General features: G+C 35.9%; 1 protein-coding gene across 6 annotated transcripts in view; it reads left to right on the top strand.

Moving 5' to 3' along the window:
* Positions 1–15,280, top strand: part of EVI5 (ecotropic viral integration site 5) — a 223,668-nt gene that overhangs the window by 75,814 nt on the left and 132,574 nt on the right. For 5 of the 6 annotated variants that reach the window (XM_059926351.1, XM_059926347.1, XM_059926331.1 and 2 more), the window contains exons 3-6: positions 8,358–8,547; positions 9,202–9,426; positions 10,252–10,326; positions 13,984–14,109. In XM_059926351.1, coding sequence (XP_059782334.1) covers positions 8,358–8,547; positions 9,202–9,426; positions 10,252–10,326; positions 13,984–14,109 — 616 coding nt within the window. The remainder of the gene's footprint in view (positions 1–8,357; positions 8,548–9,201; positions 9,427–10,251; positions 10,327–13,983; positions 14,110–15,280) is intronic. The other variant, XM_059926358.1, reaches the window with a different exon arrangement.

Below are 15,280 nucleotides of genomic sequence, written 5' to 3'. Positions count from 1 at the left end.
AGTTGATGTATAATTTGCAACAGAGAAATGCACAGTTCTTAAGTGTACAGTTAGAGCTTTGATAGATGTATACACCTGTGTATAACCCACAGGCCATTAACACGGAGACAATTTCTGTCATCTTAGAATATTCATTTGTGCCCTTTTTAGCAACCCCACCACCTGAAACATTTCATCTGATTTTCATTGCCATGGATATATTTCGTTCTTTTTTTGATATAACAGCATTTGGGGGCTATAATTCATATACTATGCAATTCACCCATATGAAGTGTACAATTGAGTGTTTTTTCATGTATTCACAGAGTTGTGCAACCAATCACCACAATCAATTTTAGAACATTTTCATCACCCCCAAAAGAAACTTTGTATCCATTAGCAGCCACTGCCCATTCCTCCTTGTTCCCCTTACTCCCACTCCAGTCCTCAGCAGCATCTAATCTACTTTCTGAATTCTAGCTATTTCCTATAAATGGAATCATACAATATGTTTCCTTTTGTGACTGGTTCTTTCACTTAGCAGTGTTTTCAAGGTTCATCCATGTTGTAACATGTATCACTACTTCATTTATTTTCAAGACTGAATGATATTACACCTTATGGATATATCAGTGTTTTTATTCATTCAGCACTTGATGGACATTTGGATTGTTTCCACTTTTTGGCTATTATGAATAATGCTGCCATGAACATTGATTGTATAAGTTTTGTGTGGACATAGATTTTCATTTCTCTTGAATATATACCTAAGAGTGGAATGGCTGATTCGTATGGTAATTCTATGTTTAACCATTTAAGGAATTGCCAGACTATTTTCCGAAGTGGTTTTAACCACTTTATATTCCCATCAGTAGTGTCTGAGGGTTCCTGTGTCTCCATATCTTCACCAACACTTATTATTTGTCTTTTTTTTTTTTTAACAACTTTATTGGAGTATAATTGCTTTACAATGGTGTGTTAGTTTCTGCTTTATAACAAAGTTAATCAGTTATACATATACATATGTTCCCATATCTCTTCCCTCTTGCATCTCCCTCCCACCCTCCCTATCCCACCCCTCTAGGTGGTCACAAAGCACCGAGCTGATCTCCCTGTGCTATGCGGCTGCTTCCCACTAGCTATCTATTTTACATTTGGTAGTGTATGTATGTCCATGCCACTCTCTCACCCTGTCACATCTAACCCCTCCCCCTCCCCATATCCTCAAGTCCATTCTCTAGTAAGTCTGTGTCTTTATTCCCGTCTTGCCACTAGGTTCTTCATGACCTTTTTTTTTTTTTTCCTTAGATTCCATATATGTGTGTTAGCATACTGTATTTGCTTTTCTCTTTCTGACTTACTTCACTCTGTATGACAGACTCTAACTCCATCCACCTCACTGCAAATACCTCCATTTCCTTTCTTTTTATGGCTGAGTAATATTCCATTGTATATATGTGCCACATCTTCTTTATCCATTCATCCGATGATGGACACTTAGGTTGCTTCCATGCCCTGGCTATGGTAAATAGAGCTGCAATGAACATTGTGGTACATGACTCTTTTTGAATTATGGTTTTCTCAGGGTATATGCCCAGTAGTGGGATTGCTGGGTCGTATGGTAGTTCTATTTTTAGTTTTTTAAGGAACCTCCATACTGTTCTCCATAGTGGCTGTATCAATTTACATTCCCACCAACAGTGCAAGAGTGTTCCCTTTTCTCCACACCCTCTCCAGCATTTATTGTTTCTAGATTTTTTGATGATGGCCAATCTGACTGGTGTGAGATGATATCTCATTGTAGTTTTGATTTGCATTTCTCTAATGATTAATGATGTTGAGCATTCTTTCATGTGTCTGTTGGCAATCTGTATATCTTCTTTGGAGAAATGTCTATTTCGGACTTCTGCCCATTTTTTGGATTGGGTTGTTTGTTTTTTTGTTATTGAGCTGCATGAGCTGCTTGTAAATCTTGGAGATTAATCCTTTGTCAGTTGCTTCATTTGCAAATATTTTCTCCCATTCTGAGGGTTGTCTTTTGGTCTTGTTTATGGTTTCCTTTGCTGTGCAAAAGCTTTTAAGTTTCATTAGGTCCCATTTGTTTATTTTTTTTATTTCCATTTCTCTAGGAGGTGGGTCAAAAAGGATCTTGCTGTGATTTATGTCAAAGAGTGTTCTGCCTATGTTTTCCTCTAAGAGTTTGATAGTGTCTGGCCTTACACTTAGGTCTTTAATCCATTTTGAGTTTATTTTTGTGTATGGTGTCAGGGAGTGTTCTAATTTCATACTTTTACATGTACCTGTCCAATTTTCCGAGCACCACTTATTGAATAGGCTGTCTTTTCTCCACTGTATATGTTTGCCTCCTTTATCAAAGATAAGGTGACCATATGTGCGTGGGTTTATCTCTGGGCTTCCTATCCTGTTCCACTGATCTATATTTCTGTTTTTGTGCCAGTACCAAACTGTCTTGATTACTGTAGCTTTGTAATATAGTCTGAAGTCAGGGAGCCTGATTCCTCCAGCTCCATTTTTCGTTCTCAAGATTGCTTTGGCTATTCGGGGTCTTTTGTGTTTCCATACAAATTGTGAAATTTTTTGTTCTAGTTCTGTGAAAAATGCCAGTGGTAGTTTGATAGGGATTGCATTGAATCTGTAGATTGCTTTGGGTAGTAGAGTCATTTTCACAATGTTGATTCTTCCAATCCAAGAACATGGTATAGCTCTCCATCTATTTGTATCATCTTTAATTTCTTTCATCAGTGTCTTATAATTTTCTGCATACAGGTCTTTTGTCTCCTTAGGTAGGTTTATTCCTAGATATTTTATTCTTTTTGTTGCAGTGGTAAACGGGAGTGTTTTCTTAATTTCATTATCAGATTTTTCGTCATTAGTGTATAGGAATGCAAGAGATTTCTGTGCATTAATTTTGTATCCTGCTACTTTACCAAATTCATTGATTAGCTCTAGTAGTTTTCTGGTAGCGTCTTTAGGATTCTCTATGTATAGTATCATGTCATCTGCAAACAGTGACAGCTTTACTTCTTCTTTTCCGATTTGGATTCCTTTTATTTCTTTTTCTTCTCTGATTGCTGTGGCTAACACTTCCAAAACTATGTTGAATAATAGTGGTGAGAGTGGGCAACCTTGTCTTGTTCCTGATCTTAGTGGAAATGGTTTCAGTTTTTCACCATTGAGGACAGTGTTGGCTGTGGGTTTGTCATATATGGCCTTTATTATGTTGAGGAAAGTTCCCTCTCTGCCTACTTTCTGCAGGTCTTTTATCATAAGTGGGTGTTGAATTTTGTCGAAAGCTTTCTCTGCATCTATTGAGATGATCATATGGTTTTTCTCCTTCAGTTTGTTAATATGATGTATCACGTTGATTGATTTGCATATATTGAAGAATCCTTGCATTCCTGGGATAAACCCCACTTGATCATGGTGTATGATCCTTTTAATGTGCTGTTGGATTCTGTTTGCTAGTATTTTGTTGAGTTTTTTTGCATCTATGTTCATCAGTGATATTGGCCTGTAGTTTTCTTTCTTTGTGACATCTTTGTCTGGTTTTGGTATCAGGGCGATGGTGGCCTCGTAGAATGAGTTTGGGAGTGTTCCTCCCTCTGCAATATTTTGGAAGAGTTGGAGAAGGATAGGTGTTAAGCTCTTCTCTAAATGTTTGATAGAATTCGCCTGTGAAGCCATCTGGTCCTGGGCTTTTGTTTGTTGGAAGATTTTTAATCACAGTTTCAATTTCAGTGCTTGTGATTGGTCTGTTCATATTTTCTATTTCTTCTTGGTTCAGTCTCGGCAGGTTGTGCATTATTTGTCTTTTTGATTATAACCATACTAGTGGTTGTGAAGTGGTGTGTTGTTATGGTTTTGATTGGCATTTCCCTAATCATTAATGATGTTGAGCATCTTTTTATGTGTTTATTGGCCATTTCTATATCTTTGGAGAACTGTCTATTCTTATTCTGTGCCCGTTTTTATTTATTTTTTATTTTTTTTTAAATGATTGCTTTATTTTTTAAAAATTAATTAATTAATTTTTGCCTGCCTTAGGTCTTTGTTGCTGCGCACAGGCTTTCTCTAGCTGTGGCAAGCGGCAGCTACTCTTTGTTGTGGAGCATGGGCTCTAGGTTCACGGGCTTCGGTAGTTGTGGCATGCGGGCTCAGTAGTTGTGGCTCGCGGGCGCTAGAGCACAGGCTCAGTAGTTGCAGTGCATGGGCTTAGTTGCTCCACGGCATGTGGGATCTTCCAGGGATCGAACCCATGGCCCCTGCACTGGCAGGTGGATTCTCAACCACTGTGCCACCAGGGAAGTCCCTGTGCCCATTTTTATATTGGTTTGTTGTCTTTTTCTTATTGAGTTGTAAGAGTTATTTATGTATTCTAGATAGAAGTCTCATGGGTTGCAAATATTTTTCCCATTCTGTGGGTTTTCTTTTCACTTTCTTTTTATTTTTAAATTTTTTATTATTACTATTTTATTTTTATTTATTTATTTAAAAATTTTTTTATTTATTTTTATTTATTTCTTATTTTTGGGTGTGTTGGGTCTTCGTTGCTGTGCGTGGGCTTTCTCTAGTTGCAGTGAGCAGGGGCTACTCTTTGTTGCAGTGCGCAGGCTTCTCATTGTGGTGGCTTCTCTAGTAGCGGTGCACGGGCTCTAGGCACGCGGGCTTCAGTAGATGCAGCGCGTGGGCTCAGTAGTTGTGGCTCACGGGCTCTAGAGTGCAGGCTCAGCAGTTGTGGCGCACGGGCTTAGTTGCTCTGCAGCATGTGGGATCCTCCCGGACCAGGGCTCGAACCCTTGTCCCCTGCATTGGCAGGCGGATTCTTAACCACTGCACCACCAGGGAAGTCCCTCTTTTCACTTTCTTGATGGCATCCAGTGAGGTACAAAACATTTAAAATTTTGATGAGTCCAATTTATATATATTCTTTATTGTTACTTGTGCTTTTGGTGTCATGTTTAGGAAGGCTTTTCTTCTATAATATATGAAGACTTGTTCTTGAACTTCTTATAAGTGGAATCATATAGCATGTACTTGTTTGCATCAGGCTTCTTTCACCTAATGTTTATAAGATTCATGTATGTATCAAAGTTTGTTTCTTTTTATTGCTGAATAGTGTCGCAGTGAATGAATATATCACAATTTGATTATTTTTCTGGATATTGGGGTTGTTTCTGGGCTTTGGCTATTATGAATAAAGCTCTTCTGAACTTTCAATTGCAAGTGTTTTTGTGGATGTAGATTTTCATTTCTCTTGCTGTGTCATATAAAAATGTGTTTAACTTTGTAAAGAATTGCCAAACAGTTCTTCAAAGTGGTTGAACTCTTACATACTCCTGACATGGTTATATGAAAGTCACAACTGCTCCCATCTTTAGCAACATTTGGTATGGCCAGTCTTTAGAATTGTAGCCATTCTAATGTGTACATAGTGTGGTTTTAACCTGGGTTTCCCTGGTGACTAAGGATGTTGAATGTTTTTCAGTTGCTTATTGACCACTTGACTATTTTGTTTTGGAAAGTGTCAGTTTAAGTCTCTTACTCATTTTTTTAAAAAATGTGTTGTTTGCCTTCTTAATTATCAATTTTAAGTGTTCTTCATGTACTCTGGATACCAATCTTTTGTCAGATGCATATGTTGAGGATTTTTTTTTTCAGTTTGTGACGTACCTTTTCATTTTCTTAAAACAGCTTTTTAAGTTTGAAGTCCAATTTAGTATTTTTTAAATCAATTTTTTCCTTTATTGTTAGTGTTTCCTTGTGTCCCATTAACAAATTTTGCCTATTCCAAGGTTGTGAAGACTTTCCTGTTTTCTTCAAGGAGTTTTATAGTTTTAGGTTTTATATTCAGGCCTGTTGTCCGTTTTGAGTCATTTTTTTAATATGTGAACTAAGGCAGAGACAATATCTTTAAATAATGTAATGTCTTTACTTGGAATATTTCATTTGTAAATGTTTTTCACAGTTTTGTATATTTGTTTATGTTACTTATTTCATTGTCCTCTGAAGGTGAACTGCTTTAACCCTTTTCTCTAATCCACCCATGAATTCACTTGGCTTTCCTGCTTATACTAAAAGTTACAACGTGGGGATCTCTGAGACCCTTCTGACTCTTAAAAAAAAAAAAACCAAAACTTCTATTTGGGTACTTTTTCATCTATACTTTCATTATATCTCAAAATTATGTTTAGCTTAGGAAATACCATTATTTTCTTTTTAACTGCGTTTCTTTTTGTTAATGGTAGTGGTGCAATTTAATTATTTGGCATATAGCAAGCATTCAGTGACTAAGTGAAATGAAGAACTTAGGTTCAGGTTATTTCTGTAAAGTTTGTTTCTGTATTCCATTTATAATTCTTAAGGTTTAGAGTCATACATAAAATTACTTATATACATACAGTAATTTTTTCATAAGATATATTATGGACTTACTAAAATAACATGGGAAAAATAGTATTTAAAGCAAAACATTATCATTAATTAGTTTTTTCTTTTTTTATATAAATTTATTTACTTTATTTATTTATTTTTGGCTGCATTGGGTCTTCGTTGCTGCACGCGGGCTTTCTCTAGTTGCGGTGAGCGGGGACTACTCTTCCTTGTGGTGCGCGGGCTTCTCATTGTGGTGGCTTCTCTTGTTGCAGAGCATGGGCTCTAGGCGCGCGGGCTTCAGTAGTTGTGGCTCGTGGGCTTTAGAGCGCAGGCTCAGTAGTTGTGGAGCACGGGCTTAATTTCTCCGCGGCATGCAGGATCTTCCCGGACCAGGGCTCGAACTCATGTCGCCTGTATTGGCAGGCAGATTCCTAACCACTGCGCCACCAGGGAAGTCCTAATTAGTTTTTTCTGATAAAGAATATTTATAGCAAAGAGTTGACCCTGAATTTGGCTGTTTTGTAAGTTTTTCTGTTCCTAGAAATATTGGGGACATTTTATTTAATTTATTGTTGCCATAAAAAAATGTATTAAATTATCCCATGAATAAGGATAGAATGAGTACAGTTTATATTACTGTGTTATTGAATATGACTATCCGGTATTTGAACATATTTTTTAATATGGGGATTTTGATTTTATTTCAATTCAGTCAGTGTTCAGTGTACTTTGTATTGAGCTAAATACAAAGATGATATAAAGGGATATAAAGATGAGCAAGATACAAATCTGGCTCACAAAGGGTGTTTTTATAATCTGCTAGTTATAATTTGACTCATATGTTTCTTTTCTTAATTAGTTTTTATATATCATAAATTAGTATTGGGAACATTTCTTGTCTAAGCAGATGATTTTCTGAAGGAGTTGCTGGAAGTAAATAGTAGCCATGTTAAATACCCAAATAGATGTTTTAATAATCTATTGAATGACATATAATTTACATCTTTATAATGATAGAGCCACATTTTTCCAGCCTTTTTTTTAATAGGCTGTGTACATGTGAAAGAAATAATGGATTTGATGTTGTAATGAGTCATGGAATGGATCTCTGAAATTATCTTAACCCATCATTCTACAGATAAGGAAGAGGCCTTAAACAGGGCCTTAAGAGTAAAGACATTTCAGTTTAAAAGCGCAAGTCCAATGATAAATGACAGCTGTTAGTTGGCCTGAGTTTTTGGGAGATAGTAGGGATTATGGAGAGTTAGTGGATTAAAGTCCTTTCTCATTTAAAGGGAGAAGCTCCTATTCTGCTACATCCTGTTGTTTCTGTTTAGGAATGTGGGCCTAGTTTTGCCCTATCTTTTTATTTTTCAAGAGAATCCAGAATTGTAAATAAATATAAATATATGTGTATATAAACAGATAAATGAAATCTTCTAATTTTAGTTTTAGTTAATTATTCAGTTTTTTACTCAAATATTGCATGGGCCAAACAAAACACTTTTTGTTTGGGCAGGTTAGTTATGTATCGGTAAAAGCAAAATGAAAAAAGACTAGGGATTTGATTAATTTGTGTGTCTGCCTTACTTTTTTAGCCCTAGACACATTGTAAACATGATAGGGTTAGTTCTTCCATAGAATTGGTTATACCTCTTCCAAGTACAGTTTTTTTTTTTCCTGAAGCCCTCCCAATCACTTTTCTCACCAGAAGATTTCTTTTAATTTGAATTTTTAGTGGTGTTGAAGGGAAATTATGAGGGGACTAATAGTAAAATATTTAACATAATTTACTATTTCAAATTTTGAAATTGCTATGCTTAGTAGAAAAAATACAGCAGTTAATTTTGTAGATGCCGACCAAATATTATTGAAATTATATATATTTTAAAACCATGGCTAAATTGCAGTAGTGAAACTGTTAAGTATCATCATGTCATCTAGTGTCACAGTGAGATGTTGAGCAATTTTTAATTATGTTTTAGATTGTTAGAAACAGATAGTAAATCTTTAAGATCTGTAAATGGATCAAGAAGAAACAGTGGCTCCTCCCTTGTATCAAGTTCATCAGCCTCCAGCAACCTCAGTCACCTTGAAGAAGACTCTTGGATTCTTTGGGGAAGAATTGTTAATGAATGGGAAGATGTGCACAGAAAGAAGGAAAAGCAAGTTAAGGTATTCATATTCTTTGCTTAAGTCCTTCCTCTTATCCCAAAGGGCATGAGGCATCAATTAATAGAGGATTAAAAAAAATCAGATTCTAGTACTTCCCAAGTGCTATGATGAAGAGGTCTGCTTTATGTATTTGTGCCCATAGAAGTTTTGGTTTGTAGCTATCAGTTGTTATAGAGGTCTCCTAATTGTAGAAATATATAGCTGAAAATTATTTTAGATATTAAATTCTCTTATTTTGTAGATTCAGAAATGGAAGTTGTGACATCCTACATCCTTCAGTTACCAGTATTTTACTTTTTTTTATTTTAAAACATAAAACAGCCCTTTGAAAGATGATGGGTACAGTGCCATCATTCACAGCTCTACAGATTATCAGGTCCTTAATACCTTTAGAGGCCATATTCTGAGTGAAATGACAGGAATTTATCCATGGCATTGTTGTCCCTCTGATCAGAACAGAATATACCTGTATCTTAGCCAAATCTTAGCCTTGGTTTAAAAGTTCCCTAGTCTTATTATAAAAGTAGCTTTGTGAATTATAAATTTGAGAAAGTCATCTACTCTACTCCAACCTCCAATAAGTCTTCTTTGGCTTTCAAGGTAGGAAGCCTAAATAAGTCACTTAAACATTTTTATTTTTATTTTTATTTGTAGGAACTTGTTCGTAAAGGGATACCCCATCATTTTAGAGCAATAGTTTGGCAACTTTTGTGCAGTGCACAGAGTATGCCAATTAAGGATCAGTATTCAGAACTCCTGAAAATGACCTCACCTTGTGAAAAATTGATCCGAAGGGACATTGCTAGAACTTATCCTGAACACAATTTTTTTAAGGAAAAAGATAGTCTTGGACAGGAGGTTTTGTTTAATGTAATGAAGGTAAGTTCTATTTATTCATTTTTTGAGATGAAATGAATTCTCAGGAGGTTGAAATTAAACATTTCTCATAATGAAGTATGAACTCTCACCCCAGTAATCAGTTGCTTTGGCAATAAATTTGACTTTAGCATAATTTTGGCTTTAATTCTGACGCTAGATTATTGTCTAGTTTGGAGAACTCTTAGAAAATTCCTCACATTGCTTGGTATTAGTTGAGTGAAATCAAATAACCTATAAATCACTATACATACACCATAGAGAAGATCGTCCATGAAAATGAATAATTCACCTTCTATGAGTTTCACAGCCTGGGAGCAAATTTTTTGCTTGCTGTGGCCAGCATTGCTAAGAGCTCTTAGCCCTTAAAAGTGTGCGCCATTGTAATTTTTTTTCCAATGTTGCCTTTTCCCTTTGCATAATTCCTTTTCCTTCTAGCTACCTCCGTGAAATATTGATTTCTTGTTAAATCATTTCAATTTTATCAGTGCTTTACCTTCATCCTACTCTAGTTTTGATTTTTGTCAGATATATATTTTTAATGATTTTTAAGCTTTGTCACTTTCCTGAGTACAAATTCCTTTATTTTCTTGTCCTTCGGAGCTGTCAGTTGCTAATTGGGAAATCATCAAAATACAATTTTATGTAATAAATCATTTGCTTTTAAAATACTTACAGGATAGGATAACATCTACAACAAAGCAAGCAAGAGCTTCTCTAAAAAATAAATGGTCTTTAATCCACCTTCTTACTGTCTTTAGGCTTTTAGAGAAGGAAGGTATGATATATCATGTTAAAGTATTTTGAACAACATTTTTTACTTTTTAGGCATATTCTTTAGTGGATCGTGAGGTTGGTTACTGTCAAGGAAGTGCTTTTATAGTTGGATTGTTGCTTATGCAGGTAAGTTAGTATAAGTATTAAATGTCCAATTAAGTTCTTTATTAAAGTTGGAGAACTTAAAAATCATCCTTGTTTTAGTAAGTGGATATTGGGTATTTCCCCCTAAACATAGTCTAAATAGTAACATTTAGTTTGCATTTTAAAATATTAAAAGTGTTGAAAATAACATACAATAGATATCCTGCCACTAAATCAAATTTCACCTTACCTACATTTGGACCGTAATATTCTACTAAAGCCTGTATCTACTTTTAAATCTTAACTTAAATGTCAGTATTCAATGAGGAATAATCTTTTCCCAGCCAAGGAGGACTGATTAAAGTGTTGGTATGAAAATCTTATTTATGGAACTTCCCTGGCGGGTTCTATCCCTGGTCGGGGAACTAAGATCGCACATGCCGTGCGGCGCAGCCACAAAAAAAAAAAAAAAGAAAGAAAATAAAAGAAAATCTTACTTATGATGTACAACGTCTTTGGAAATTTATACAGTAATTTTATTTGTCACAGAGCTGAGGGCTTGTTATGCCTGTTTTACTATAGGCTCTAAAATAGAGGTACTCAGTCACTTTTACTGCCCTAGGGATATAACATGTATTTCCATTGGCAGTGACTTATTTTGGGTGGGGTGTTTTCAGAAGTCAAGGACAGGGACGATCAGTCATAGCTTTGAAGGGAAATAGCATGTTGTGTTACCTCTTCAGCCTTATTGAAATTTAAAAAAAAAGTCTATCATACTCTATATTTAGTCTCAGACTAAAATATGATCTGAAAAGAAACCTTGGAGATAACTTCATTTGAGTCTTGTTTTTGCAACTCAGTTCTGCACTGAGTTCAGAACTCAGTGATTCTTATTAACTCAGTTTCGTAGAGAAAGTATGTAGCAACACATTGCTGTAAGACTCAAGTGTGCAAATTTCTTTATAATAAAAGGAATGACTGTAAAACAACTGGGTGATTGTTCTTCATATTTATATTTTACTTGGTATCACACTTTTTCATTTTGTGACTATCGTTTCAATCTTGTTGAGAGGGACCCAGTGATAGTATTTTTTCTACCTTCTTTTGGTCTTTTATTCAGTCATTTCAACTTATTTTTTTTTAATATCACCATTTTTAAAACCTTCTCCCAATTTCTATATCAGTGCTATTGCGGAGGAGAGAGGGAATGACTTATTTGATATATTCAGAGGAGAAGAAGTTCTTAGAAGGCAAAAAAGGAAGATAAATTGACTCATTCTCACTGTGACTGGAGTTGAGGGGTGGAGGGAGAAGTGGAAAGGGGGAGGTAGTTGTGGGCGATGAGTTTGGAGAAGTAGTAAGGGGCCACATCATGTAGGACCTTGTAAGCATTTTGACTTTTACTGAGGATATGGGGAGGCACTAGAGTGTTTTGAGCAGTGGAGTGATGTGATCTGATTCATACTTTAAAAGTATCACTCTGGGATTTGAACCTCAGGTGGTGTGGCCCTAGAGCCTGCACTAGTAACTACCTGCCAGGATCATTGGAGGAAAGGAGTCAAAGATCTGCTAGGCCAGGGAATTAATCCTCATGAAAATGAGTGGAGTTTGGGGCTGGGGGTTGATCCAGAGGTTTGTAGATGCTGCAAAAAAGAGGAGTAAAGGGTAATATCTGCTGGTATATGTTTCAGAGGGAAGGGGTAGTTAATGCAATGGCAATGAGGCGTTGAGGTCCAAGGAGGGACATAAACCTCTCTACCCCAGGCCTCTTCCAGCACTCTGGAAGAGAAAACAGCCACCTCAGGAGAGAGCCAGGTTTCAGTGTTGAAGTATTCTTCGGGGGAATCAGGTTTCACTTAGAGAAAGACAGTGAAAGAACATTTGGTAAAAAGATTGAGGGTATAGGTAGGATATTTTGTTGATGGCATATTATCAGTTTTAGAAAGTACTGTGGAAAAGGTTTCGGGAATATTGGAAATGGGGTTAAATTATGGGAGCAATAGAACCAAGCACATGGGATGAGAGTTCTGAGATGTATGTAGGGTTTCTTGTAGTAACTGATATAAAAATCAGTGGGGCTTTAAAGCTTGACAGGATTAATAAGGATGGTCTCCAAGGCAAAATTGTGGCTATGTATGTTGGGAGGAAGGAAGGAAGTATGGGTTTTGCCAAGAATAACTCTTGGCTCCTGTCCATGGCTGTGTCAAGGCCAGGAAAAATGTATTGTTAATAAAAGTAGTCTTCAGTAAGAAGAGTGCCTAGAGACCCTTTGAGGTTTTGTCTTTTGAAACACACTGGTATAATGTGAGTGAATGAACATTAGAAAATTTTATTTTAAGAAAGGCCACATGGGAATTCCCTGGCGGTCCAGTGGTTAGGACTCCACGCTTCCACTGCAGGGGGCATGGGTTCCATCCCTGGTTGGGGAACTAAGATCTCTGCATGCCGTGTGGCAGGCCAAAAAAAAAAGACCACAAAATAATTTGTATAAGTGTTATGTCCCTACATATTCTTATTACAGAGCTTTTACGTTCATTATCTTAGTTGATATGATTATCTAGTGAGTTACACATAAAATGTGAAATTGGAACCTTTAAAACTCTAATTACAGGTTTTTTAAAAACTTATTTTACAAGTTCTTTTAACACTTACGCCATATTGTTTCTGCTTGGAACCCTTGAAAGGTTTCCTGTCTCACTTAAGGTGAAAGTCCAAATCCTTACAGTGGCTTCTAAAATCCTGTGTAATTTGATTCCCTGTATTTCTCCTCCATAACCATACTTTCATTTGTAACATTACTACTAATTTAGTAGTCCCCTATTCGTTGTTCCTTGAGCATGCCAATCGTGATTCCATTTCAAGACCTTTGTATTATTCTCCCAGAACTGTTCTTTCCTCAGTTGTTCCCTTACTTCAGTAATTTGCTTACATGTTACCTTATCAAGAGACTTTCCCTGACCTATCTATATATAAATAGCAGTGTAGCTCCCCGGGATTCCCTGTTGCTATACTTTGTTTTATTTCCATAGCACTTCTCACCATCTGACATATATATTAATTGATTTATTCCATGTATTATCAATCTCCCCCAACTAGAAGGTTCAACCTCCTTGAGGGTAGATACTGTTTATTTTGTTCACTGGTATATACTCAGAGAGAGAAGTATCTGGCTTTAAATGAATATTTGTTGGTTGAATTCATGAGTTAGGCAAGTGAGGCAGCTAGTCTCAGAGGCTGTAAGATTTGTCTAACTTCTCATTGTCGGTGATAGAATGGGAAATTAGAAGCTTCTGATTTCTAGTCCATTGCTCTTAATATTGTACCACATGGCACTCAGGATTGACATATATACACTACCATGTGTAAAATAGCTAGTGGATACATGCTATAGTGCACAGGCAGCTAGGATCGGTGCTCTGTGACAACCTAGATGGGTGGGGGGATGGGTGGGGATGGGTGGGAGGAAGGTCCAAGAGTGAGGGGATATAGGTATACATATAGCTGATTCACTTCATTGTACAGCAGAAACTAGCACAACATTGTAAAGCAATTATACTCCAGTAAAAGGAAAAGTTAATGACAGTAAAAACCAAAATAACAACATTGTTTATAGTTGGATGGTTACTTAGTTTAAATGTATTTAGCTTATTTGCGTATCACAGAACATTAACCTATGTTGCTTTTTTCCTCCTAATGCAGATGCCAGAAGAAGAAGCTTTCTGTGTATTTGTTAAATTAATGCAAGATTATAGACTTCGTGAACTTTTTAAACCAAGTATGGCAGAATTAGGCCTTTGTATGTACCAGTTTGAATGCATGATACAGGTAAAAGTGTGGTGTTAACCAAAAACATATTGCCTTTATATTTTTTGTCATCTTGGTTTGAGTGACAACTAAGCAAATTTAATGTTAAAAGCATTAAAGCTATTGAAAAAAGCCCAGTGTTTTAATCACATCATCATTTGTTGTTCGGTTAATCCACAGTTTAGACCTACTTCCCAGCTAGGCACTGTCTGCAGGTAGATCACAGTCTGGAACTTGACTACAGTTTTTATATTCAGACCTTAAGCATTTGTGCCAAATATAGTATATCATAACCTAGATGCATGAATTTCTTTATTATGCCATATTGTATCCTATTATTTTATGTAGACTATGCTCTCTTACAGAAGCCCATGACATTTGGACACTGACATCAGTTCATTTCCTTTGAGACTGTCTCTTTTATCTCTTTCAGTCCTCTCCCCTGCCTTTCCCTTTTCATCACTTTTTTTGCTAGCCTGTAATCTTTTAAAAAAAATATTGTTTCTATCCTTTTGTGTTGCTAGTTTAAGAGTCAGAGTCTTAGTGACTGTGTGAGGGTGAAGAGGAGGAAGAGAGGAATCAGAACCAAGTAAAAAATACCTTTGAAGTATTTCATCTTTCTGGATTTAATTTTTTATTTATATATATATAAATAAATTTACTATTTTGTCCTGTAATGTAATGGTAGAAATATTCTTCATTTACTTAAATTTCAATTAGGTAAGCAGAATTTAAGAATATAGGTTAATCATTCAGCTGGCATAAGAGCCATTTTCACAAGTCTATGTTTCCCTGGCAGCCTTACCCACAGCAATTTTAAAATCCTCTATCTTTTCTGTGTGTGATGAGACGAAGGGGATATACAAAATGTTTTTACATTTTAAAGTAAAAGACAAAGTAGGTCTTGGTGATTCTTAATTTTTTTTTTTGAACTAGTAAGCTTATTTTTATCACCCTTAAACTCCCTTGGCTTATTTTCAGTTAATGTGTCATTTATGTTCTGAATTACTAGAGTGTTGAAGTATCTGTATTTTGGGTGAGAAGGTAGGAAGCTTAGGATAGGCAATCAATGGTAGCTAGCACCTGAAAGTATTTCAAGATAACATTTCTTTCCCTTAAAAATTTTTTTTGGAAATATTATAGTTTATAGAAAAGTATAGAAAATATCAGATACCCATGTACCCACAAATAA

This window comes from Balaenoptera ricei, chromosome 1 (genome assembly GCF_028023285.1).
Source record: "Balaenoptera ricei isolate mBalRic1 chromosome 1, mBalRic1.hap2, whole genome shotgun sequence".
NCBI lineage: Eukaryota > Metazoa > Chordata > Mammalia > Artiodactyla > Balaenopteridae > Balaenoptera > Balaenoptera ricei.
This window is presented reverse-complemented; position numbering and strand designations above follow the sequence as displayed.